Source organism: Vitis riparia, chromosome 16, assembly GCF_004353265.1.
Source record: "Vitis riparia cultivar Riparia Gloire de Montpellier isolate 1030 chromosome 16, EGFV_Vit.rip_1.0, whole genome shotgun sequence".
Classification (NCBI taxonomy): domain Eukaryota; kingdom Viridiplantae; phylum Streptophyta; class Magnoliopsida; order Vitales; family Vitaceae; genus Vitis; species Vitis riparia.
In genome coordinates this window covers 13,792,593-13,819,429 of record NC_048446.1, presented here as the reverse complement: position 1 = coordinate 13,819,429, position 26,837 = coordinate 13,792,593, and the positions used below count along the sequence as shown (strand labels likewise).

General features: G+C 31.6%; 1 protein-coding gene and 1 pseudogene across 1 annotated transcript; one reads left to right on the top strand and one right to left on the bottom strand.

The window, feature by feature from the left end:
• The first annotated feature begins 438 nt into the window (after nt 1-438).
• Nucleotides 439-5,579, top strand: LOC117933283 (two-component response regulator ARR1-like). Its single transcript, XM_034854660.1, has 7 exons — nt 439-577; nt 1,795-1,926; nt 1,998-2,186; nt 2,289-2,365; nt 3,372-4,262; nt 5,343-5,417; nt 5,532-5,579. The coding sequence occupies exons 1-7, from the start codon at nt 439-441 to the stop codon at nt 5,577-5,579; spliced, it is 1,551 nt and encodes a 516-aa protein (XP_034710551.1).
• Nucleotides 5,580-11,683: 6,104 nt separating this feature from the next.
• On the bottom strand, nt 11,684-13,085 carry LOC117934312 (annotated as a pseudogene).
• Between the last annotated feature and the right edge of the window lie 13,752 nt (nt 13,086-26,837).

The window sequence follows — 26,837 nt, the reverse complement described above, 5'->3', positions numbered from 1 at the left end:
ATTTAAAAAACTAGCAAGTTAGAGAATTTTCATTGTAGTTGAAAATGAGTACTCCTGAATTGAAAACTAAAGACCTAGAGAAGACATTAAATTGAAGATCACAAAAAATCTTCTCTAAAAAGGAACTCATTAAATGTACTTTTTTCCCCTTGTGTATTACTTCAAATATAGATTTGGTTCTAGATTTTCACATTAATTGGTTGCTAATTCAGTGGGCGAATACAAACCCATATGTATTGTTAGAGTTGAAAACCAATTCTAGGGATGAACAAAAAAACTAAATTAAAATATATGGGCGCAAGTTAGTTTCTCTCTCTCTCTCTCTCTCATTTGTCTCTCTATAAATAAAGGACAGTCTTTGCGTTATCTTTGCACATACAGTATTGAGTTAACATCCACTGAATTGCATTTCTCTTGCAGTTTGAAACCTCTTTGAAGATGGACCGAAAGATAAATACCTCAAAACAATCTCTCAAGGCTGAAACCTCTTTTGATGCTATACGTGTTATGGTTGTGGATGATGATATTATATGTCTCTCAATTGTTGCAGGAATGCTTAAAACATGGAAATATCAAGGTATCTAATGGAGATTTTATGCTAATTTGTTTTTTTTTTCATCATCTTCAACAATGCTTCTTGTAATTGGTGATTCAACAAGGCTTTGCATGCATGTTTAGTTTTCCTCAACTCATTTTGAGGATCTGTTCTTTTTCATCCATTTCTAGTTTAAGATGAAGAAATGGTATAGATCATCCTAAGTTATGGACTCATGCTTAGGTTTAATTTGGACATAGAAAAATTTAATCTCCTTTTTCTGCTGATAGATTGAAATTCTGATTTTCTTTAATTGCATTGATCAATTTCAAGTCATTTTACCAAGCAACAATAATGACAATTTTCTTTGTTCATACGTGTGCTTTGGCTCTTGAAATTACTTTATCTTCTATTTTCACCATTTCTCCTGTATCCTAACAAGCTTAAAAATATGTGGAATAATTTGTTATTTTATACATTTTTTTTTTCAACTATGATAGTATTCCTATTGCCCATTGTCTAGATATGTTGAATGTTGTGTCTTGCAATTTTATTAAGATCATAAGACAAGGTTGCATAAGGGGGGAGGAGGCATCTACAAGAAATGGAATATCTTCCTCAGGTTTGTCAGAAAAATGGTTTATATAATTTGTATGCTGATTATCTAGTATCTATATTTTGATAACCTCAGCTTGTTATGAAAGGGAAATGCTATTAGGGTTCTCTTTTTATTCTCTTAAAAAAAGCTTTTAGTTTCTTTATTCATCAAATTCTTAATAATTTGAATGTTATTTTCTTCATCCATTTCAGTTGTGTCTGTTAAAAATGCTGAAGATGCCTTGATTACTCTTCGAACAAGAAGTAATTTTTTCCACCTTGTTGTAACGGATGTGCACATGCCTAAGATGGATGGATTTGAATTTCAAAAGCAAGTGCGTGAAGAATTCAATCTTCCTGTAGTTAGTGAGTATTCTTTGAGCTAGAAATCCCTCTTAGTAATTTATCTTAATGATTTCATCAGTCCGAAAGGAATTCAATTCTAAATGAAACTCTTTTTTATTTTATTTTATTTTTTATACTGTTTTTAATCTCACTGCTAGCAACTCACTATTTCATAAGAGATAAAGAAGTTATGTTTTCAAAGATTTGGTAGGCAAATGGGTGAAGAAATCATGCATCTCCTCACCAGAGTGTAAAGGGAACTACTGTGTCATATTTCTGTGCAAAATTCATCTATTTCTTATGTCTTTTTAATGCAGTGATGTCAGCTGATGACAAAGAAAGTTCCATTTTAAGGGGTTTAGAAGCTGGGGCTGCATTTTACATTGTGAAGCCTGTAAACTATGATGACCTAAAGGACTTGTGGCAATATGCACTTAGTCCCAGGAAGGGTAAGTCTGTTGTCATCAGGGAAATTGAAAGTGCTCAAGGGCATCACTAATTGAGAAAAATGTTGCGGCAGGTTCTGTATCAGTGGTGCATGAAGAGATGCAGAATAAGAGAGACTCCAAGAAAAAGGCAGGAAAAAAGGTTGATGAAGGCAATGAGCAAGAAAAAAGTGAAGCTATTGTGCCCAGAAAGTCAAAGGTGGTCTGGACAACTGCACTTCACAATGATTTCTTGGAAGCTATAAGAAAAATAGGCCTTGAAAGTAAGAGATATCCTGCCAATCGATACATTTATCCACTGCAGGGTTGAGATAATACTTACTGATGATATGTGTAATGATTATATTTTCTCTTATAATATGCAGGGGCTGTTCCCAAGAGGATTCTCGAGCACATGAACGAGCCAGGATTAACCAGAGAAAATGTGGCTAGCCATTTGCAGGTTGTTTCTTTCATATTATCGAAAATTTTGAAACTTCATGAAAACATTGCTATTTTGTGTTAGGATTTGATGAATATAAAAACCAGTGTTCAAACTAATGTGGAATAATTAATAATCTAGCAAGCAAGATCATCAATACTCATCAAAGGAAGAGTACATCAGTTTTGATTGAAACAGATAACAGAGAAGTTAATATATCTAAGCTAGGGAATTTCTATCCTACCTGTGGAATGAATATTTTAAAACACCTTATATTCTTGTCCATTTCCATTTATAGATTTGTCGTCTTTTAATTTATATCATGTTATGTTTTGACTCTTTATACACATTAGGAAATAATCTCCGTGCGTGCGCATAAATTTGTCGTCTTGTAATTCATATTATGTCAAGTTTACACTCTTTAGATTAGGAAATAATCTTGTGCCTGCAGGCGTAAAGTTGTCCGCTTCTAATTTACGTCGTTATGTATGCACTTTGTCATATTCTATTTGTATCATTGGCATACTTTGTCATTACAAAAGATCTGGTTATCTAGATTACATTGTTGTTAATTAACATTATCATGTTAGCAGCAGTTGTATCAGTGCATGCTTGTAACTATTAAAATATCATCATGCCATCATATGTTGTATGCTTTTCATTTCATGTTTAAATGATGTTATATGAAGTTGGCTAAAAAATTGAAGTTTTGAATATATGGTTACCACAAAGAGGAAAGAATTGAATAGAATTTGAACAATGATGAATTTTTGTCATGCTTTTTATGCAGAAAATATTGTTGAAAATATTGGAATAATTATCATCCTGTCTTTATGAGATGTATATATATACTTGTAATTTGTGATCTTTTGATTTGAAACAAGAAAGCATTCTACAATTTTCATGTTGGACTTTGCTGCTTGAAGAACCCTAATTGTGTGCCCACAAAAGCTTTCATGTTCCAACCTTTTTGATGTCTACAAATCATTTCTACTCAATAATGATGGTATTTATACTGCTTTTGCAGAAATATAGGATCTTCCTTAAGCGCGTAACCGAAGCAAGCAGCTCTGATGGAAGTAGCACTGGAAAGAACATTATAGAAAAAACTCTTCGGTCAAGCTTTGCTACTGGGCATCCGTCGCTAGTGATTAATGCTCTCCAGAAACGAATGCTGGGCAATCTCCAAATAACCCCCAGCCTTAGCGCCACAATTTTCTCTAATCAGCAAGCTTCAAGTAGTAACCCTATACCTGAACTTGGATATGGACAGTCCCATTCAGTGGACAATTCAGCTTATTTCCAGCAACCAACTTTTGGCAACACAAGTGCTCTGTATCAATCCAATGGTGGGGGTAGAAATGGTAAAAATCCAAAGCAAATGTATAAGCAGGAAACTCAAGCAAGATCAGAGCGTGTCCCTGATACCATGTCTAAAAACAATTTCCCTGCCTGTGGGATTCTGGGCTCCAACGACATTCATGATATCCAAAACATGGGATCTTTACACAATTCTATGCTGACACCAAATTTTAACTGCAACTACAGCATTGCTGATCAAGTGGGATTTTCTGGTGGTGAGGTATCAAATGGTTTTAATGGCAGTTATGATTTGATCCATGAGAACAATGGGAATATGAATTCTGGTTATTATTCCGGAGGAGCGTATTCTCCTGCAGGGTTTGGGAGAACAAACCAACTCTCACCAAGGTTCCCTAATGTCAACCAGCAGGAAAATAATCCAATGCTGCTGTCACAACAGAACAATCTTGGGAATGGAGGAGACATGAACTATTTGTTTGATCATCTGACTAATAATACCACTCCTCCTGGAGAGAACGCATTTCATCCACAATTTGCAGAAAGTAATCTTTATGAAATTTTCCCTAACCAGCAAAAGAATCTATCCTACAACCAGGTACTTAAACTGCTTACTTTCTTAACTGGCTGCACATGATATACATTTGCTTTATTTCCAGTTGATTCTATTTCACTCATGAAATAATACTGGATTTCTTATGTATAAATATGGTTAGTTTCCTACCTTTATGCCATTGGTTTTAATATGTGAAGCAGCAAGCTGGGGAAGAAGTTTGGAACCATGGCCATTCCTATCCTGTGGAACAGAATCCTCTTGAGAACCAACAATATTCTAACCAGGCATGTTTAGTGCTTACTTCACTGATAACAAACTCTCTTTGTAAATTACGTTTATTGCATTATATATTGCTATTATTTTAGTTTTCCTCTTCATGGATTGTCGGATTAAATGAGGACAACCAAAAACACTTGGACGAAGGTTATAAGTTGCAAATTTGACTACAATCAAATATTATGCAATGATGTTTCAATAGCTTGCAATTTCTTTGGCTGGTTACCAAACTTGCAAACTCAATGAAAATAAACAACCATACATACATACATACATACATACATACAACTACACCATCCAAATTGTTGATATGCCTGCAGAGAGAATCTAATGGAGGTCTATGGGGGGGCTACAACTTTGGAAATGACACACATCAGCTGGATGACCATTTTCCAAGCTTAGAGTCATACCCTAACCAGGCAAGTCAAGTGATTGCTCAAAGCTTTGTTACCTTTATTACTAGATGATTTCCTGCTGCTTCCTATGGCATCCTTTTCTATTTTTGTCCTTTTTCTTTTTTCTTCTTTACCATTTCGCCCCTTACATCTAAGGATACTGAGTGTGTATGCCCAAGCCTTATATTTCTACAAGTCATTGAAGTGGCCATTGGGAAATCATTTTTCCTATTAGAGGCTTTGTTTGGATTGCAGAAACAATAAATTAAGGAAGGGCAAAGGAAAAAAGAGAAAAAAAAAAGGGATATGGACATCACTTAAGGCAGGGTCCTTAACCTAATTTCAGAATTTTCTTTACACTTCCCTTCTTCTTTGTATGATGCCATGGAGCCTAAAAGTTGCAGCTAACTTTCTTTTTGTTTGACTGAACACCATCTGTTCTAATGTGTAGCAACAAGGAGGTGGAGGATTCCAGGACCCTGGATCCAACAATGGCTATCCAAATGTGAAACCATCATGGAACCAGGCAAGTCATCATTTCAAACTGCATTTACCTTGAGCTAGAATAAATCATGCCCATTTTAGAAACTTTTTATCTTTGAAACTTCCCTCACAGGCCTTTGGTCTCATTTTCTTGTAGGGTGCTAATGATGACATAGATTCTGTGTTTGGCCCTGGAAGATACTAAGACGACAACAATCTTCTGACGATCTAAATCCAGCCATTAAAATACTGCAACACCTTAGTTGAATTTACATTTTCATTTATTTTCAGTTACTTATAACTTTGCATCTAGTTTTTGCAGCTCTTTGGGTTTCTGAGTCAATTGGGACATGACTTGTGCGTTAAACTTTTTGAGTACTTATTTTGGTTCTTAACTGGTGTTGTGCATCTACCCATTAAATTTAGTAAGTTGTATTGGTAAAACTTGTTTAGTGGCATGTAATAGTCGTTTGGACTTCTTATAGTCTCTGAAGTCTGCTTTGGTTTTATGAATCATTTTGTGTTCTGAATGCCTAACTCAATCTCTACTGCCCCAGTGGTTTTAGAAGTTGGGGTCTGAAGACGAGAGATGAGCAAAAATCTGTATGTGTATTTCATACATCTCCATATGTGAATATACATAGACATATGTATAAAGGTATAAGACTACAATAGAAACAATATAGAATTGACTGATATATCAAAGATCGTTCACAGGTTTCAGTAGTTTAACTACTGCTGTTGTGTTTTAAAAGTTGTTGCACTTGGTTAGATAGGTTACTTTGTTAGATTGTTGCACAAACAGATGGTATAAAAGAAAAATAACAGCACAAAAACTTCTTGAGTTTTCTGGAAAAACTTTCTTGGTATCAGAGCTCAGATTTTTTTCAAAAAGTCCATTTCCAAAACTTTTTTTCTTTGTTTCTCTTTGGTCTGGTTTGAGTTTCTCATTCAAGAACACCTACTACTCACATGGCCACTTCAACCTAGTTCTCTAACCCACAGACAGGTCCAGACATCACTTCTTCTCAATCCTCGATGTGGAATGGTTCAACCATTGCATATGTTGAATCATCCTCTCCCAATCAAACTGGATAGGAGCAACTACATCCTCTAAAGTACACAAATGGAGAATGAGATTTTTGCCAATGGGTTTGAAGAACATGTTGAATGATTGAAAATCCGCCCTTAAAACACAACAGCTATTGGTGAATCAAATCCATACTTTCTTGCATGATCCTGAGTTGGATCTATTCCTCCCTCACTCTTAAAATCATGGGAGAAATTATTGGGTATCAAACTTCTCATGCAGCATGGACTGCCCTAAAGAAGATCTTTTCTACCTCGTCAAAAGCACAAGTAATGCAACTTCGGCTAGAATTTCAGACAACTTCGAAAGGCTTCCTCTCTATGATGAAATATATAATTAAAGTTAAAAATGCTCATTGACAATTGATTCCTACTCAAAAAATACTCTTTTTATGGCTTGAAACTAATTATTCTAAACACTTTTGAGTAGTAGTTAATACCTTTTTAACTTAATTGGCACATTAAGGAACCTAGCAAGGGTTACTAATAAGTTTTTGGCAAGTTTTGGTGTTTTTGGTAGCTATTTGATCATTGAAACAAACCAAGAATGAGGGAGAATTTTGTGAAATCCATGGCAAAGCAAGTTGAAGCTCAAATACATGAAGAATCCAAGCTTTGGAGCACTTCATAGCCATTTGCCAAGCCAATCAGAGATACAAGGAAGAAAACCAGAGGAAGAAATCCAACAACTAGCATTTTCACATGGCTGTGTGATTACTACTCAAAAAATGCTATTTCATATCTTATAATTAACTCTTTTAAACACTTTTGAGTAGTAGTTATCACCTTTTAACCCAATTAACATGTTAAGAATCCTTGCAATCAATTCTATTCAAATTGTGTTAAGTTTTGGTGTTTTGATAGCTTTTTTATCACCAAAGCAAATCCATGATTGAGGAGAGTTATTTGGAATCCTTGGCAAAGCAATGGAAAGCTCAGAAACATATAGAGTCGAAGCTTTGAAGTCCTTTGCCATAAGCAAATCCGGAATGCAAGGAGTAAAAGATGTCTGGACAAGATGGCAGCGGAACGTGGGCTATGGCAGGCTGTTGATCTAGACAACATATCTGGATAGGATATGCTATCATCCGGAGTGTGAGGTTCACGAGTGCCGTGTGCTTCTCCTTGAGGGAGTCCGAATAGGGGAGCACGCCACATGTCCTCTTGGGGAATCCGGATGGAGTTGATCCGGATAGCAATGCGTATAGTGTCATATTAAATGCATCACCTTTGAATTATAGTAACACCTCATTGTAAATGATTATGGAATATATGGTTGTTTTTGGTTGATTAGTTTGTTAATAAATAAGATCAACCTGTTCATATTTTGTCCATAAATATAATAATCATATCACATTTAACTTATATTTTCGTAATGCTTATGGATTAACCTATAATACATTACATCATCTAGTGATATTTGTATATCAAATGTTCACAAAACGATAGTACATCAAACCCACCAAAACTAAAAAAGAAAAGTGAATGCATATTAAAACATGATTTAGAAATGTTAAGCATCTCAACTTTCATGTATACCTGCATTTCATATGCATAAAACCGGCTAACCATAAAATGACACAAGAGTTGTATCCAAAAACCCAAAATTCTCAATACCCAATAAAGTAGCGTTTATGTCCTGTAATGTATGGCATAAGAGTCACATCCAAAAACCCAAAATCTTGTTGCCTTTTTCTCCTTTCTTTTTATTCTTCATACTGTCCTCCCAAGAGTGTTTCCTGCATTTCATAGTTTAATGAGTTTTAGAGTTCTTATTGAAAATAAAAATTAATTAATGTTATAAAAAAAATAAACAAATCTAAGTACTAATGTTATATTTTTTTCGTTTTCCCATTTTGATATAAAAATAGTTTGTAACGAATAAGTAATGTCATAAAATACTAATGGAAAATTCATAACAACTATGCATGATCACTATACATCAACATAATTCATGATTAGTCATAACACAAAAGTAATCAATCTCCTCTAATTTCATTAAATTTTACTTAAGAATATGTTTTTATTTTTTATTTTTTTTTATCATCAAACTGAATCAAATGAAAATAATGTTAATATCACAATAATTAGAAGTATGAAACTATGTACAATTCGTTAAATGAGTAAAACCTTTAATGCAATAATTGTAGCATCAACAATTATCTCTTTAATGAATCTCATAACAAAGTAGTTATATTTGAACTTAAATAAAAACAATTCAAGAAAATAAAAAATAAATCAAAACTACAAAATCAAAATATAAATCTAAAATTTTAGAAAATACTAATCTTCCACTTAAAATCTGCACTTTTTAAATTTATTTTTATAATTCATTATGTTTTTAAAAATCATTTTTAACATTTAATTCTTTATATATATATATATATATATATTTTCTTGGAAGGATTTTCTTAATTTCAATATTTTTTTAATGTTCATTTTGTGAAATAACAATGTCCATTAAATTTCATCTCAATTATATAAAATAAAATTTTAGTAACAAAATATAAAAATGTTTTCAACTACTAATATGTTAGGACATGATACTATAACAAGCATGAAAATTGTGTAAATAAGACGAAAAACCTAATTCATTATTAAAAAATGTTAAGAGAAAAAATAGTATCAGAAAGAATTAAAGAACTTTTCAAAAAAATTATTGATTTTTCGGTCATAGCTCCAATTGATATTTCTTTTATCTAATTAAAATAATTAATAAAAAAATTTGGATATGAAAAATATGTTCAAATAAAAAGAATAAAAAATTTAAAACATCAAAGGAAAAGATATTCAATATTTAAACTTTTTTACTTTTAATATTCTTTAGACCAATAAATTATCAAACAACTTTTTCAAAAAAAAAAGAAAAAAGAAAATGAAGAGCTTTATGGAAGGAATTGGAAATTTTTTTGTAATAAAATGATTTTATAGAAATTTCCTAACCTTGAAAGGAAAATTTCATCATCAATTTCAAATTACTCCAAAGTTTGGTCAATGCATATAAAAAAAAAAATAAGGCAAAAATAAAACATAGTTTTAGAATCCTTTTGCGGGAGATGACACTATTGAGAATAATTTTCTCAAAAATTATTTTCCAAATATGACCAACCGATATTTTCATCACAACATACTATAATATTCTTAGAAAATAAACAAACTGTCTGATTAAAGGAAATATCATTAAAAATAAAAAGAAAATTATAAAACATCTTCTTTAAAATATATATATATATATATGGAAAGAATTGAAAATTTTTATATAATAAAATGATTTTATAGAAATTTTCTAACCTTGAAAGGAAAATTCTAAATTTTGGTCAACACATATAAAAACAATAAGAAAAGAAGGTAAAAACAAAAAACAAAAAACATATTTTAAGAATATAAAAAATATGAATAGAACAAGATGAGATATTAACCATAATACCATGTAAAAGAATAAAAAAAAAAATCAAAATATAAGATTTGATCATTTTTATAATTATAAAAATTTTCGTTCATAATTAAATTTTAAAAAACAATTCATTTACATTAATAAATAAAAAATCAAATTAATTTTTCATTGTTAATTCGAACATTCCAAACCAACTCCAACATGATAAGGAAACTATTTCATTTTTCCTTTTGTGGGAGATGACAATATTAAGAATAACTTTCTAAAAAAATATTTTTCAAATATCACCAATTAATATCTTTATCACAATATACTATAATATTCATAGAAAACAAACAGAAAGTCTCGTCAAAGGAAATTTCTTGTATGATCAAAAGAAAATTTCATACTGTAAAATGTTTATCCCTCATTCTAAGTATAAAAGATATTAAAAAAGCATTCAATTATCTTATTTTCATTCATTTTGGGGTTTATCGGTTTAACAATAAAACAGAAGATATGGTGAAATGTTAAACCTAATTTTTATTTTCCTACAACTCAATAAAAAAACACTATTTACACAATTCACGTTACAAATATACCAAATCAAAGAATATAAATCAATTGTATTAATAAAGATTTTGACATTAATAAAAAAAAATGAAAATGATAGATCTAAGAGATTTTGGGTTACCTGAGAGTCCACGAAGTAGAGAAGAACAGTTGTGTGTTAACTATAGGTGTGAGAAGAGGTAGAAGAAAAATATGGTTAGGGTTATGGAATGAGATTTTCAATGAATATAAATCAATCGTGCTAATAAAGATTTTGATATTAATAAAAAAAATTGAAAATAATATATCTAGGAGATTTTGGGTTACCGGAGAGTTCACAAAGTAGAGAAAAGCAGTTGTTTGTTAACTATGGGTGTGAGAAGAGGTAGAAGAAAATTATGGTTAGGGTTATGGAATGAGATTTTTTTGGATTGTGGGTATGTGGAAACAATGAGTTTTTTTATATACTATTATTATTAAAGTGGGCTCATTAAGTTATAGTAGTTTAAAATTTATATTTTATATGGTGTCACTTTTCAAAAATTGACACTATAAACTTAAAATTAATATCATCTATCTTAATTGAAAATTTTTATATGATGTGTCACCTTTATGGATTTTAAGCCATATGGTGTCATTATTTTAAAAGTGACACCATAAATAGTGACACCATAAATTATTTTTGTAGTAGTTATATAGTTCACACATGACTAAATTCTATATTTCACAAAAATCTTGTTATTGACATATCTCTATAATCAATGAGTGGATAAGCTTATTTTACCCCTTCATTATAGGTCATTTGGTAAAAAAATTTAGTGAAATAGATGTTAAATTTATAATTATTAATACAAGTTTTGTAGATTGGTTTTGATATACATTTGTGCATATTAGTGTAACATTTAGATTAAAATTTTGATACTCAATTCCTAGTTCAACGTTTAACACATGTAAGTTAATATTAAGTTGATAAAATTTTATTTTAATTTTAGAATTAATTATTTATTTAATAAATAAAAATTCAATTACTTTGTTTTCAACCTTAACTCGACACCCAATTTAATGACCTACCTAATCCTTTTAACCTATCCAACTTGACCAAACTCGAAAACATATTTTCTAACCTGAGTTTAGTTGAACTTGGAATGAAAATTGAGCTGATTATTGAGTTTGGTTGACTTGAGGAAAATAAACTTGATGCTCAATCAACCAACCCATATTAGAAAGGAAAACAAACACAGCAACTTCCATTCTCTTTAGAAAGGAAAATATTCGTTAAATATGGTTATATGAAATGAAAAGCGTAGATTTTAGATATTTAACTTGAAGATAACATGGAAGAAGATAATTTATGGCACTCTCGAACCTTAATCATATTACAATTCATGACAATCTCTGTTGTTCTTATTTGGTTCTACCCTTATTCATTGGTAAATCAGTCATGATTGATGGTCACTGACTGCGTAGCACAACCGTCTCCACTGTCAAGCCTGGTCCAAACCCCAACAAAACTCCCCACTCCAATCCCTCCCCTGTAGTAGCCTTTTCTTCTTTGAAAGACTTTTTTCTCATCTCATCCATGACAAAGAACACGCATGAACTCACAATATTTCCATACTCCCTTAGCACATGCCTACTAACTTCGAGTTTTTCCTTTTCTAAGCTGAGTTTTGCTTCGATTTGATCAAGAATTGCCCGACCACCTGGGTGAATGATAAAAAATAATGAGTTCCAATCATTAATACCAAGGGGACCGAAAGCTTCAACCATGCATTTGTCTATGCACTCAAAAATTAGGTTTGGCACATTTTTTGCCAAATTAACAACAAGGCCCATTTCACAAACATGCCCTTCAATTGCATTCTCTGAATCAGGGATGAACATTTGATCTGTGGAGATGAGCTGGAATGATGGTCGTTCGATTAAGGTATCTGGATCTGATCCCACAATTAGAGCTGCGGCTCCATCACCAAAAAGAGCTTGGCCTACTAAATTTTCTACTTCGATCTCGGAAGGCTTACGGAAAGTCGATGTTATGATTTCAGAACATACTACAAGAACACGAGCACCTACGTTGTTCTCTGCTAGATCTTTAGCCATTCTGAGGGCAGTCCCACCACCAAAGCAACCTTGAAGGTACAACATCACCCGTTTAACCTTTGGTTCAAGACCTAGGATCTTAGCAAGTTGATAGTCGGCACCAGGCATGTGTAAGCTCGTGGTTGTACAGAATACAAGGTGTGTGATCCTAGATTTGGGCTGTCCCCACTCTCCGATGGCGTTTACTGCTGCAATTTTACCCAGTTTTGGTACCTCAACGTTGGCAATATCTTGACGAGCATCCAAGGAGGCGCCTATATTTGGATTCTCTTTAATCATTTTTTCATTCAGATGCATGTAACGTTTCTTAATCATTGTTTTCTCACCTGAAAATAGTGTTTAATGGGCATTATGTTACTATAATATTAGAGACTTACAAATCAGCTTGAACTTTTCTTTCAATTGAGTCAAGTGCTCGCTCTTGGTGGCCCGAAAGAATAAGTCAGGAAATTCAGCCTGGGGAAAGCAGTTATCCGGGAATGCTGTGCCAATGGCTAGAATGGTGACAGGCCGTGGGGCCGCGGGGCCGCTGGGCATTTCTTCTAATTTCCTCCACTGAGGCCATGGATCAGTACTGCTTATGAAACTAAGCTGTAAAACGAAAGGAAATAGAAGAAGTACTGGAGGGAGGTTCAAATCAAGGGAAAAGAATTTATAGAATATATGGTGGGCACTGGCGGAGCCCACAACATAACATTAATCAAACCATACCATTACGCTTCACGGAAAGGGAAGTCACTCAAAGACAATGTGTTGGATACTATTTTCTAGCACTATAACTACATTCACCCATTGATACAACTACACAACAACTCTAAGGATTAGCCTCTATGGCATTGATCAATCTTCCCTTGATGGCTAGATTATGATGTTAAGGTTGGTCTACTGGCCACTATCCATTGATGTTGTGCTACATACTGCCACATTCGTTGTTTATGAAACAAATGTGGTATGACACATATTAGAGAAAGCCTCACTCCTAACAAAATTAATTGAGCAATCATGCTAAACTAACACATTGAATATTATCAATGCATGTAGTTGTGTTTGCTTGCATGTCCACATCCTCTATATTGGCTTGGTACCTTTTGAGGTGGGTAATTGAGATGGCTACAGAAAAAATGTATATCGGTATGCTAATTTAGTTGTATCTAGATTAGTGTTTTAATTACTATTATTTGTGCAATGACTTTTGGCTATTTGAATGATAACAAACAATTATAGCAATAGTTTTTTAAAGTCTCTTTATTTATTTGATTGAAAATGAACACATATTGTATAGTGTTTGACCATCTTCGCATGGATTAGTCATCTAACATTCAAAATATCGATTCAAATTGATGAAAATTTGTAGCATAAATGATTGACAAATGAATTAAAAGTAGATAAAATCATTCATGATAAAATGAATATGTGGAGCTTGATAAATGATGATGATTAAGAGAAATCATGTGTTTGCTTGCATGTCTTCGTCATATATATTGGCTTGGCTCCTTTTGAGTCTTAACACTTTAATTAAAACTAGTGGGTAAATGAGATGGTTGCAGAAAAAATATATATAGGTATGTTAATTTAATTGTTATTTTATTATTATTCCTTATGCAATGACTTTTGGCAATTTGATTGATAATAAATAGTTTTTGCAACTATCTTTAGCCATTTGATTGAGAATGAATACCTATAGAGTAGAGTTTGACTGTTTTCACAAGGATTATTCATTTAAGATTCAAAATACTAACTCAAAGCGATGAAAATTTGTAGCAAAAATGATTGACAAATGAATCAAAAATAGATAAAAAAAAATCATGATAAAATTAATACGTGAAGCTTGATAAATGATGATTATTAAGATGAAGCATGTGTTTGCTTGCATGTCTTCATCATCTATATTGGCTTAGCTACTTTTGAGTCTAACACTTTAACTAGAATGAGTGGGTATTTGAGATGGTTGTAGGAAAACTGTATAAAGGTATGTTGATGTAATTGTATTTAGATTGTTGTTTTAATTATCCTTGCCTGTGCAATGACTTTTGGCAATTTGATTGATAATAAACAGTTATAGAAATTGTTTTTGCAAATATCTTTATCCATTAGATTGAGAATGAATACCTATAGTATTATGTTTGACCCTTTTCGCAAGGATTAGTCATCTAAGATTCAAAATATTGATTCATAGTGATGAAAATTTGTAGCATAAATGATTGACAAATGGATTAAAAGTAGATAAAAAAAAATTCATGATAAAATTTATATGTGGAGCTTGATAAATGATAATGATTAAGATGAAGCATGTCTTTGACCATTTTCACAAGGATTAGTCATCTAAGATTCAAAATATTGATTCAAAGTGATGAAAATTTGTAGCATAAATGATTGACAAATGAATTAAAAGTAGATAAAAAAAATTCATGATAAAATTAATACATGGAGCTTGATAAATAATGATAATTAAGATGAAGCATGTGTTTGCTTGCATGTTTTCATCATCTATATTGGCTTAGCTACTTTTGAGTCTAAAACTTTAACTAAAATGAGTGGGTAAATGAGATGATTGCAAGAAAAATGTATATAGTTATGTTGGTTTCATTGTATCTAGATTGTTGTTTTAATTATCGTTACTTGTGCAATGACCGGGCAATTTGATTGATAATAAACATTTATAGCAATAGTTTTTGCAAGTATCTTTACCCATTTGATTGTGAATGAACACCTACAATATAGTGTTTGACCATCTTCACAAGGATTAGTCATCTAACATTACAATATTGGCTCAAAGTGATGAAAATTTGTAGTATAAATGATTGACAAATGAATTAAAAGAAGATAAAATCATTCATAATAAAATAAGTACATGAAGCTTGATAAATGATGGTGATTAAGATGAAGCATGTGTTTGCTTACATTTTTTTCATTATCTATATTGATTTAACTCTTTTTGAGTCTAACACTTTAACTAAAATGAGTGGGTAAATGAGATTTTTGCAGAAAGAAAAAAAAAAGTGTATAGTTATGTTAATTGGTTTAATTGTTTCTAGATTGTTATTTTAATTATGGTTGCTTGTGCAATGACTTTTGGTAATTTAATTGATAATAAACGATTACAACAATAGTTTTTGAAAGTATCTTTATCCATTTGATTGAGAATGAATACCTATAGTATAGTGTTCGACCGTTTTCACAAGAATTAGTCATCTAAGATTCAAAATATTGATTAAAAGTGATAAAAATTTGTAGCATAAATGATTGACAAATGAATTAAAAGTAGATAAAAAAATTCATGATAAAATTAATACATGGACCTTGATAAAAGATGATGATCAAGAAGAAGCATGTGTTTGCTTGCATGTCTTCATCATCTATATTGCCTTGGCTCCTTTTGAGTCTAACACTTTAACTAAAATGAGTGGGTAAATGAGATGGTTGTAGAAAAAATGTATATGGGTATGTTACTTTAATTGTATCTAGATTGTTTTTTTAATTATTGTTGCTTGTGCAATGACTTTTGGCAATTTGATTGATAATAAATAGTTTTTGCAATAGTTTTTAAAAGTATCTTCATCCATTTGATTGAGAATGAATGCCCATAGTATAGTGTTTGACCATTTTTGCAAGGGTTAGTCATCTAAGATTCAAAATATTGATTCAAAGTGATGAAATTTTTTCGCATAAATGATTGGCAAATGAATTAAAAGTAGATAAAAAAAATCATGATAAAATTAATACATGGATCTTGATAAATAATGATGATTAAGATGAAGGATGTGTTTGCTTGCATTTCTTCATCATCTATATTGGTTTAGCTCTTTTTGAGTCTAACACTTTAACTAAAACGAGTGGGTAAATGTGATTTCTGCAAAAATAGCTATGTTAATTAATTTAATTGTTTCCAACATGTTATTTTAATTATGAATGCTTGTACAATGACTTCTGGTAATTTAATTGATAATAAACGATTATAGCAATAGTTTTTGAAAGTATTTTTATCGATTTGATTGAGAATGAATATCTATAATATAGTGTTTGAGCATTTTCACAAGGATTAGTCATCTAAGATTCAAAATATTGATTCAAAGTGATGAAAATTTGTAGCATAAATGATTGACAAATGAATTAAAAGTAGATAAAAAAATTCATGATAAAATTAATACGTGGACCTTGATAAAAGATGGTGATCAAGAAGAAGCATGTGTTTGCTTGCATATCTTCATCATCTATATTGCCTTGGCTCCTTTTGAGTCTAACACTTTAACTAAAAAGAGTGGGTAAATGAGATGGTTGTAGAAAAAATGTATATGGGTATGTTAATTTAATTGTATCTAGATTTTTTTTTTAATTATTGTTCCTTGTGCAATGACTTTTGGCTATTTGATTGATAATAAATAGTTTTTGCAATAGTTTTTGAAAGTATATTTATCCATTTGATTGTGAATGAATGCCTATAGTATAGTGTTTGACCGTTTTCGCAAGGATTACTCATCTAAGATTCAACATATTGATTCAAAGTGATGAAAATTTGTAGCATAAATGATTGACAAATGAATTAAAAGTAGATAAAAAAAATTCATGATAAAATTAATATGTGGAGCTTGATAAACAATGATGATTAAGATTATGCATGTGCTTGCTTGCATGTCTTCGTCATCTATATTGGCTTGGCTCCTTTTGAGTCTAACATTTTAACTAAAATGAGTGGGTAAATAAGATGGTTGTAGGAAAAATGTAAATAGGTATGTTGATTTAATTGTATCTAGATTATTGTTTAAATTATCATTGTTTGTGCAATGACTTTGGCAATTTGATTGATAATAAACCGTTATAGCAATAGTTTTTAAAGTATCTTTATCCATGCCATTTGATTGAGATTGAATACCTATAGTATAGTGTTTGACCATTTTCACAAGGATTAGTTATCTATGATTCAAAATATTGATTCAAAGTGATTAAAATTTGTAACATAAATGATTGACAAATGAATTAAAAGTAGATAAAAGCATTCATGATAAAGTGAATATGTGGAGCTTGATAAATGATGATGATTAAGATCAAGCAAGATAGAGAATTATCAATTAAATAGATGTCATCCAAATATATTCACTTATAGGATTAGATCTACACTTTGAATAGGGTCAATTCCAAATAAAATTGCACTTTCAATGTTTAGAAACTCTACATAATTTGAGCCTTTGATGCTTTCTTGATCTATTCAAGCTTCTACACATAACTAATCTAAATGAACCAAAATGAATCTAACCATGCAAAGTTTTCAAATTGTCTATAAAGCATAACTTATGACTAATGTTGGAGAAATTTCATGAGATCTTTAAAATTAGATGAGAGAATCACAAGTATTACAATAGGGATTGAATTTCACCTAAGACAATCCTCCTCAAGGGCATGTAGTCCATTGATATTTATCATTGGTCCTAATTCTTAGACCTAATATTTGGGCACAATCACATCTTAAAATGGCGTGTATTGGCAAAATTTTAGGGTTTTGTTGAAATAGAAATTAAATAGAATGACAGTTCTCGGGAGAAAAGAAAAAAGGCTAGGTTTCAATTTTTTTTCTTCTACTACCACCATTAAAACACCCATTGAAGCGTCTTATGGGTATTTTTAGGTTCTTAAAACTTGTTTGAAGGTATAATTGGCATATTTACGGTAATACTAGTATCTCTTTTCCTTTTGCCATATTAACTTAAGTCTTATGGCATGTTTGAGTAGTGACATTTGTAATATTTCAAACTATAGTCCATTGTTGTCAAAACTTGACCTGTAGATCTAAGCACTTTTTCAAACCACATTAAATCTTAGTATTTTATGTCTTGCTTTCTATCTGTTTGATAAATCATCTCTTCAAATTCCTACTATTCATTTTTTTGGGTGCTTTGATTGCAAACTTGTTACAAATTACTTCCATCTAAATCGTACTAGTAGATAGATAAATTACTTTGACATATTGATATTTAGTTTCATTCCTGGGATTGGAGATTGATTGTTTATATGTCTTCATTTTGTAACTGATGCAATAAATTTTGTTGTACTCAATATCAATGAAATGAAAATTAAATGATTATATCTTCAATAATATAAATATTAATGTAAAACTATAATTTAATTCTCTTGTTTTTCTGTTCTTAAGAAGGATATAGATTATTGACAAGTTTTCACAAATATTGGGAAAACCACTGGAGGGCCTATCACAACAATTCTCATAGTTATTGTAAGATTTAGTTGAAAAAGATATACCATTTAATTTTTTTGTATCATGGTATACTTGATGATAGGCAAAAGGTATCGTGTAGTGTTCATGATCATTAAACTAAGCATTATTTTGACAACAATTGGCACATTCAACAACCTTGTAACCTTAATCAGAATTTTGGTCACCACTTGGACAATGAGTATGATCTAGGGAGCCATATTGACAAGGTTTTTGCTAATATCAGAAAAACTACTAGAGGTCTTATCACATCAATTCTCATAGTTGTAAGATTTAGTTGAAAAAGATATTCCATTTAAATTTTTTATATCACGGTATACTCAATGATAGGAAAAAGGTATTTTGTAGTCTTCATGATCATCAAACTAAGCATTATTATGACAACGATTGGCACATTCAACAACCTTGAAACCTTAATAAGAATTTTGGTCACCACTTGAATGATGAGTGTGATCTAGGGAGCCATATTAGAGTTGGCCATTATGGACAGGGTTGTTATTTTTTGCCTTAGTTTCACCAAGGCAATTTTTAGCACTATATCCATTGATTTTATCTGCCACTTTACATGAATTGTTAGGTTGGACAACCTTTGGAACTTCAAGCTAAACATCTAAGCTTGGAAATGGGACCATCTCTAATATAACCTGCATGGAGTTCTTTTTCATAGAGAAGTTAGCATAAGGAAAACATTTATCATCAAGTATAACATGACAAGATATATATACTCTTTTTGTTGAGAGATGCCAGCATATGCACCCCTTATGTTGAGTGTTATATCCAATGAAGACACATGGCTATGTCTTTGGTGAAGTTCTTTTTCATAGAGGAGTTAGCATAAGAAAAACATTTATCATCAAGTATAACATGACAAGATATATATACTCTTTTTGTTGAGAGATGCCAGCATATGCACCCCTTATGTTGAGTGTTATATCCAATGAAGACACATGGCTATGTCTTTGGTGAATTTTTATTTTCTTGTAGTCCCTTAGGTATGGAAAACATTAGCAACCAAGAACACTCAAACCTTTGTATTATGGATGTTGTTTGAATAGCATATAAAATGCGTTTTTTGTATTTAAAACTATAGAAGGCAACCAGTATATGAGAAAGGTGGTTGTTAGAAATGTATTCACCTATAGACTAAGGGGTAGATTTACTTGATATAGCATTGTTAAGCTCATTTTTACAATGTATCTATGCTTTCTCTCTCCAACGCCATTTTGTTTCGGAGTTTCTAGATATGAGAATTGTTGTGAAATTCCACATTTACTCAAATGATATTGAAAGTCATCAAGTTGAAATTCACCCCTCTATCACTTTGAAAAAAATGAATTCTTCTTTTAAGTTTTTTTTCAAATAAGTCTTTGAAATTTCAAGAAGCAATCAAAGAAATCTAATTTCCTTTTCAAGAGATAAAGCCATGTATAGCAAATGTAATCGTCAATAAACACTAGGTTACACTTTTATCCTTGAGTAGAATTATTTGGTGCAAGTCCTGATAAATCACAACGTATTTTCTTAAGAAGATGATTGGAAACTTTTCTTATTAAACCAAAAGGAAGTTTAAAGCTTTTGCCTAATTGGAAACTAGCGCAAACTGAAGGAGACTTAGTCCAACTAGACATATAAATAAAATTCTTATCTTGTAGAAATTTCAAAGGCTTTGTTTATGGATGTCACATGCGTTGATATCAAACTTCTAATGATGCCTTGCTAGAGTAAGTGGTTGTCATGTAGTATCCTATGCCAATGCATAAAGACCACTAGATGAGAATACTATAAAGCATGAATTATCATAAGTTGTTCAATGGGTAACACATTTTTTATTAATCTCTAGAATAACTAAGACTATTAAGATTTATGTTTCCATGTCTAGTTTTTAAGTTAGCCTCACCAACATGTGAAATCCTTAAAGGTTCTCCATTCCTACCAAAAATTATGCCATTTCCTTTATATGAAACTACTTTGAACATCTTATTAGGGTTAGGATAAAGGTTAGCATAAAGGTTAAGATCACCTTCTTTTTAATTTAGTGTCATAGCAACTAAGGCTTGAGGGATTTCTTTTGATTAATAGGAGTAATCAAATATGTTCCAACAATGCAAAGTAGAGTAATTAGCTTTATTACAAATTTGGCAAATGAGGGTATCACTTGACTTTAAGGTTGCTTCTTCTATTGTGGGGTTGATTATTCATTGGTGTTAAGTTCAAAATGCTTATTTGTTATACCAAAACTTAATTTGTTTTCTATCACCAAGTCCATGGTTACTAAAGTGACCAGTTGCCTACTGCCTCTAAAGTGTAATCTTGCACCATGACTTCTTTTTCTTCATCATTGGGTAAAATATGTTATTTCATGATTGATGAGCTCTTTGCCTTCTTCACTAGTGTTAATCAACATTTGTCTATGCCCATATGGAGCCTAAACCAATTGATTGTAGGAAGGGTGCATTGTGGCTTTAACAACATGGCAACTAAAAAACTATGTATTTTGATCCATGGCCTTGAGTAAGCTGAAATTTTTTGTCAAGATCACTCACAAGTCTTTTAATAGTGGCCAAGAAGTCATAAATATCATTGAAGTCTCTGAGGTATTCATCAAGCAACTTTAAGCCTCTCTTTTAGTCCTCAAAACCTATTAGTTAGTTGCACTTCTTTCTCTTTCTCTTTTAACATTGGATTAGTATGTCTTGCATGCTAAACTAGAATATACCATGAAAATGCAATGCATGAACATATATTCATTTTATAATTATTGACATGGATACATGCATGCATGACTAAATTGTATGACTATTTCTTAATGAAAATGTTTTTAATTAGTAGGGCTACATTGAAACCAAGGGTTCCAATTCTTTAATGACTATGTAATTTTGATAAAAAATATTCAAGCATTATTGTTATGTTGGTATGATAATCATGATGTTATATTATATTTTTTATATGGTAACTCAATTAATTGGGTTCAAGAAAAGGGTACATGATATGACTCTCCTAGCTAGATGGAAGGCTAGCTAGCTAGCTAACTAGTCTACCTGTTGGGTATTATGTCTTTCTATCAATGAGAGATTAAAGTTTTTTTATCTTAGAAAAACATAATCTTACTAAAGTAAGGATAAATATATAAAAAAAATAGAAAACTAAAGAAAATGCATTCTTAATAAGTTCATTTATTGTTTTTACTTGCTATGTTTTTCTCCTAGTACCCATGCATTAATTAGATGTTTTCTTTCATGAAAATGTTTTGACTAACAAATGAAAAAGTAGAAAATTTGCCATCTTCGTAAAATACTTCTTATTTCTCACATATATGTATATAAGAATCCCCTTAGCCATTCCAAAGGAATATGATAAGGTTTCTAAGATCACACAAATCTTTTGTTTATAATAGTACTAAGTGCACCTTGTGTAGCTAACCTACCTTTATTATTAAATATCCCTTGCAAACAAAAGAGAATATCAAAGATTATGGTAATAGACATGTGTCACTATTGTAACACATTATCCAAAGACCCAAGTATAAGACACTTGGACTTCTAATCTGCCTTATGCCGCATTTGATAAACCTATTTTCTTCCTATTAGATTTGTTCAAAAGGAATAAGTAGCTCTACCTAAATTAACTTCTATACTATTAGTAATTATATCCATATTACTTTTCTAATCCATATAGTTGAGCTTAGTCTATTTAATTTTTGAGAATACAGGTGATAATAATATAAAGACATGATATCCATAACAATAATTAAAGCATGAATTAATCAACGAACATTCAGGTTGGTTAAAATTTAGCAATAATATAGTGCTCTTAGGACTACATAAGTTTATGTAACGTGTCCTACTATCAAAAAGATCAAACCTACTTTAAGCATGTCATGATTCTTAGTACTAGGTAGAGACCTTCTCTAATTAATCACCTTTAATGTAAACAGGATCCAAAGACTGGTTAAATCTATAATTTATCTCCTTTGATTCTAAAAGATCTTTCAGTTTATGAATCTTGTGTAGAAAGTAAAATGACCAAGAGACCCTTTATTGTTAAAGGATATAAAGCCAAGGAGTGTTTGGAGTTAATGCATACTGACATATGTTGACCTTTCAATGTCCATGCACAGGGAGAGTATGAGTACTTCATCACATTTACAGATGATTAATCTAGGTTCAAATATGTTTATATGATGCATAGGAAGTCTTATGCCTTGGAAAAATTCATTAAATTTAAGGTAGAATCGGAAAACTAATTGGGTAAACATATCAAGGCACTTTGATTTAATTTAGGTAGAGAGTATATGTCTACTTAGTTCAATTCTCATTCGAATCTCATTTGAAAACCTTATGATACAGAACCTCTTGGGGATTTTTGTTTATAAATACCTCTTTATAACCCTTTTAAGGTGAAATTGGAGAGATTTTAAATGAATCTCTTTGAGAGAAAGCCTAACAACCTACACCATTCCTGATCCCTCATTTGAAGGATTCAAGCATTGAATCTTGTAGGTATTAGAGCAATCACTAGAGTAATCGGATGTTATTGTGTTGTAGGCATAGATCAAGTAGTAGAAATTGGAGAGTAAGTCTTTAAGGTAAAACAATTGGGTAAATATGTGTAATTTGATCTCATATAGTGGATTTAGATCAGCAACCTTAGACCTTATGGTTTTTTATTTGCACAGTTAGTGTAGGGGTTTTCTACGAAAATTCCTTATGCCTCATTGCATATTTTTATTATCTTGTTTACTTTACCTATTGTAGAAAGATTTGATAATCCCTAACTACTCGTAGGAAAAAGTTAGTTGTAATATATAAATATTTATTCAAAATTTTTAATTACACTCATTCATCTCCCTTTGGGTGTTACCCTACTAGACCTTAGTTTTGCATTCCCTATGTTTTAAATTTTCACTTAGTAGCTTAAGACCAAGAGTAGTGTGCACTACATAGAAGAGAATTCTATAGAAAACCTAAGTATGCTTGAGTCATTCTTTAGTCTTCATTCAGCTCCCCCTAAACTTCATTTTATAACCTAGTATGGGTAGCTAATAAGTTATCTAATGTTTAGAGTATTCCCCATGTGTTAAAAATTTCACTTGGTAGCTCAAGACTAAGAGTAATACACACTGTATAGAAGAGAGTTCTATAAAAAACCTAAGGATTCTTGAATCATTCCTTAGTCGTTATTCAACTCCCCCTGAACTTCATTTTATAAGCTAGTATGGTGGCTAATAAGTTAACTAAAGCCTTTTCCAATCCATGAGTTTAGGAAATTTTGAGGTGGGATTTTGATCTCCTTTAGCTCCCCCTAAACTTCATTTTATAAGCTAGTATGGGTGGCTAATAAGTTAACTAAGGCTTTTTCCAATTCACGAATTTAGGAATTTCTGAGGTGGGATTTTGATCTCCCTCAAACAATTTCTAATTACTACTTAAAACCATTTCTAATTTCTACTTAAAGAATTAAGCTAGTTGGGAATTAAAATTTAACTAATTTAAGACTAACCTAAACTAACTTAAGACTCAATACGACAAATTGAAATAACTAAAAACAAACACTAAAAAGAAAAAAAAAACTTAACAAAAATAAATAAACTATTGGTTAATAGAAAACAAGACTAACATGAATTAAAACTTTAAAGAAATCTACAAATTAAAGAAAAGAAAAGAAACTAGTCCATCTTAGTTTTACTATCCCCTACAAGCTTTGTACAATACAGGACCATAGAAAGATTAGAGATTGAAAAAGTAGCAAATGACCAGTAACAAAACAAATCGATATAAACAAAATAAAATTGAAAATCGAAAATGGGAAAGAAAGAGAATTTTAACCTACACCTATGCAAAATATATTGTTTAACAAGCCAATAAAAGAACATTAAGCACTAAAATAAAGTATCATTTATCCACCTACAAGAGCGATGAAGACACTAAAAAAATTTTGTTTCATTTTCTATTACATGAAAGCATGCATGCAAGATTTAGTACAAGAAAAAACAATAAATACAACACTAAATTAACCATGTTCATTGAATGAACACTATTATTACAATATTCCACTAGGCTCTTATATATGTAAAATTTGTTAAAAATTTAACATTAGAAAACATACATATGGTAAAGAATTCAAAGTCAAGAATGGAGAAATTTGTGGTAAAGTTTCATTGTCACATTATGTTGCTTACATGAGAATAAATGCAAGAATTACAACTAAAATTTTAGAGTGATCAACAAAAATCGATAATAATTAGTCCATTGTTGTGTCCTTGACTTTCTTGATTTTAAAAAATCATTAGATTTATTAAAGAAATGTTTTCTATGATTCTAGGAGGATAAATGCTATTAGTCATTGTAGAGATTGACTTAATGATTTTAGTGATGCCATTCCTACAAGATTGACTATCGGATGGAGCGTGTGCATGGATTATAGAAAGTTAAAAGTTGTGACAAGAAAGGTATATTTTCCTAAACTTTTTCTTTCCTTGATCAAACACTAGAAATGAGTAATTGATATCTCTTTAATTGTTTCCTGGATGACTATTCTAGATAATTTTCATGTTGTTATAACTTTAAAAGAATGGGATAAAATAACATTCACTCATCCTATTAGGATATATTCTTATCAAAGAATGTCATTCAGACTATGTAGTTGATTCATGCCTAATTGGTGTCTCAGCTGATGTATGTCCAGCTGGTGCTCCTTGATGGCAGGTGTAATCAACAAAATTTTTAACCTATAACACCATGAACTAGGGTAGCAAATACAAAGCTACTATAGCATAGTGGCTCTAGGATCGTTCCACTGGGAAGGACACTCAAGTAAAAAATGATACCAATTCAAAGTGAATTGGTGTTGTTTCATTTCAAGATTAGCTTAAGAAATAAAACACAAACTTTGGTTGAAAAAGGTTTGGACTTAGATTAACAACACAACAAGTGATGAAAATAACTTAAGAAGAAAAGCATTCCTTGGAGATTCAGGTATACAGGGGAGGTTTCTCATGCAAAAGCATAGCTCCGGTCACTTGGTTCAATTCCTCACATTAGAGAATTAACATAAAGTCAATTCCCTAACAGGTGCTGCATAAATGCATCCCTTAATTGGATTTCAGCTTTAATTCTCTCACTGATACAACTTGCAATGGTTTGAGCCTCTCACTAGCCTTTACCATTCAAGGTGATCTTTAACCTTGGATTACCCGTCAAAAGCTCACAAGAGGTAACTAATGGATGTCTCCTAGGAGTCCAAAAGCTTACCAAGTGTTGGCTATTCTAGAAAATCCTACCTTCAAGTCACCTACCAAAGGCTCGCAAGGGGTAAACTAGTGCATCTCTACGGTTAGAGATCACTTGCCTTACCAAGTGTTGGCCCAGGTGACTCCAAGGTGTTTTAAGTTAACTAAAAACATTAGCAACCATTCACGGGACACACTTACTCTTCATTCATAGCTGAAACCACAAAGCTTCTGATTGATGCACTTGGAACCTTTCCCGGCAACCTTAACTCCAAGGAACTAAGAGGTTTAGCTACTCATTCTCTGGGGAAGATTCCTCAGAGAGTGCATAACTTAGTAAAAATATTAAAATACAAAGAGAGAAGGTAAGGTAGTGAAGAGCTAAAGCTCTTTGTATTTCTTTCTTTGGAACTTACAAAAGGTTCAACACCAGAACACCCTTAGAACAGGCTCCTCGGGCTCTCTTTTATACCAAAAATCCCAATTACAGCTATCCCATGGTATTTTGCTAAATTCCTAACTTAAAAGCTAAGGAAAACTATCATTGGTGACTTACAAGGAGAATTTAGGCATTTAGGCAACAAAAATCTAATGAAAAATATCTCCAAGAGTCGGTTACAAATATCAGGAAGCACTAAGGACCACTTCGCAGGTGAAAGATGAGGTCTGCGAAATTTCGCAGGTGCACAAGAGGAGCTGCGAAATTCCTTCATAGCAGCCAGCTGCTTCAACACCTTTGCAAAGCGAACTTCCAACTTGAGGTGTTTGGCTTCCATCGCGGCGTGAAGCTTCAGGGGAACTCCATAGCACTGTACAAAAAGGGCTGCGAAACCATTCCGCAACAAAAGTGCTGATTTCGCAGCACTTTACTGAAGTCTTTCTTCCTTCAGCTTGGAGC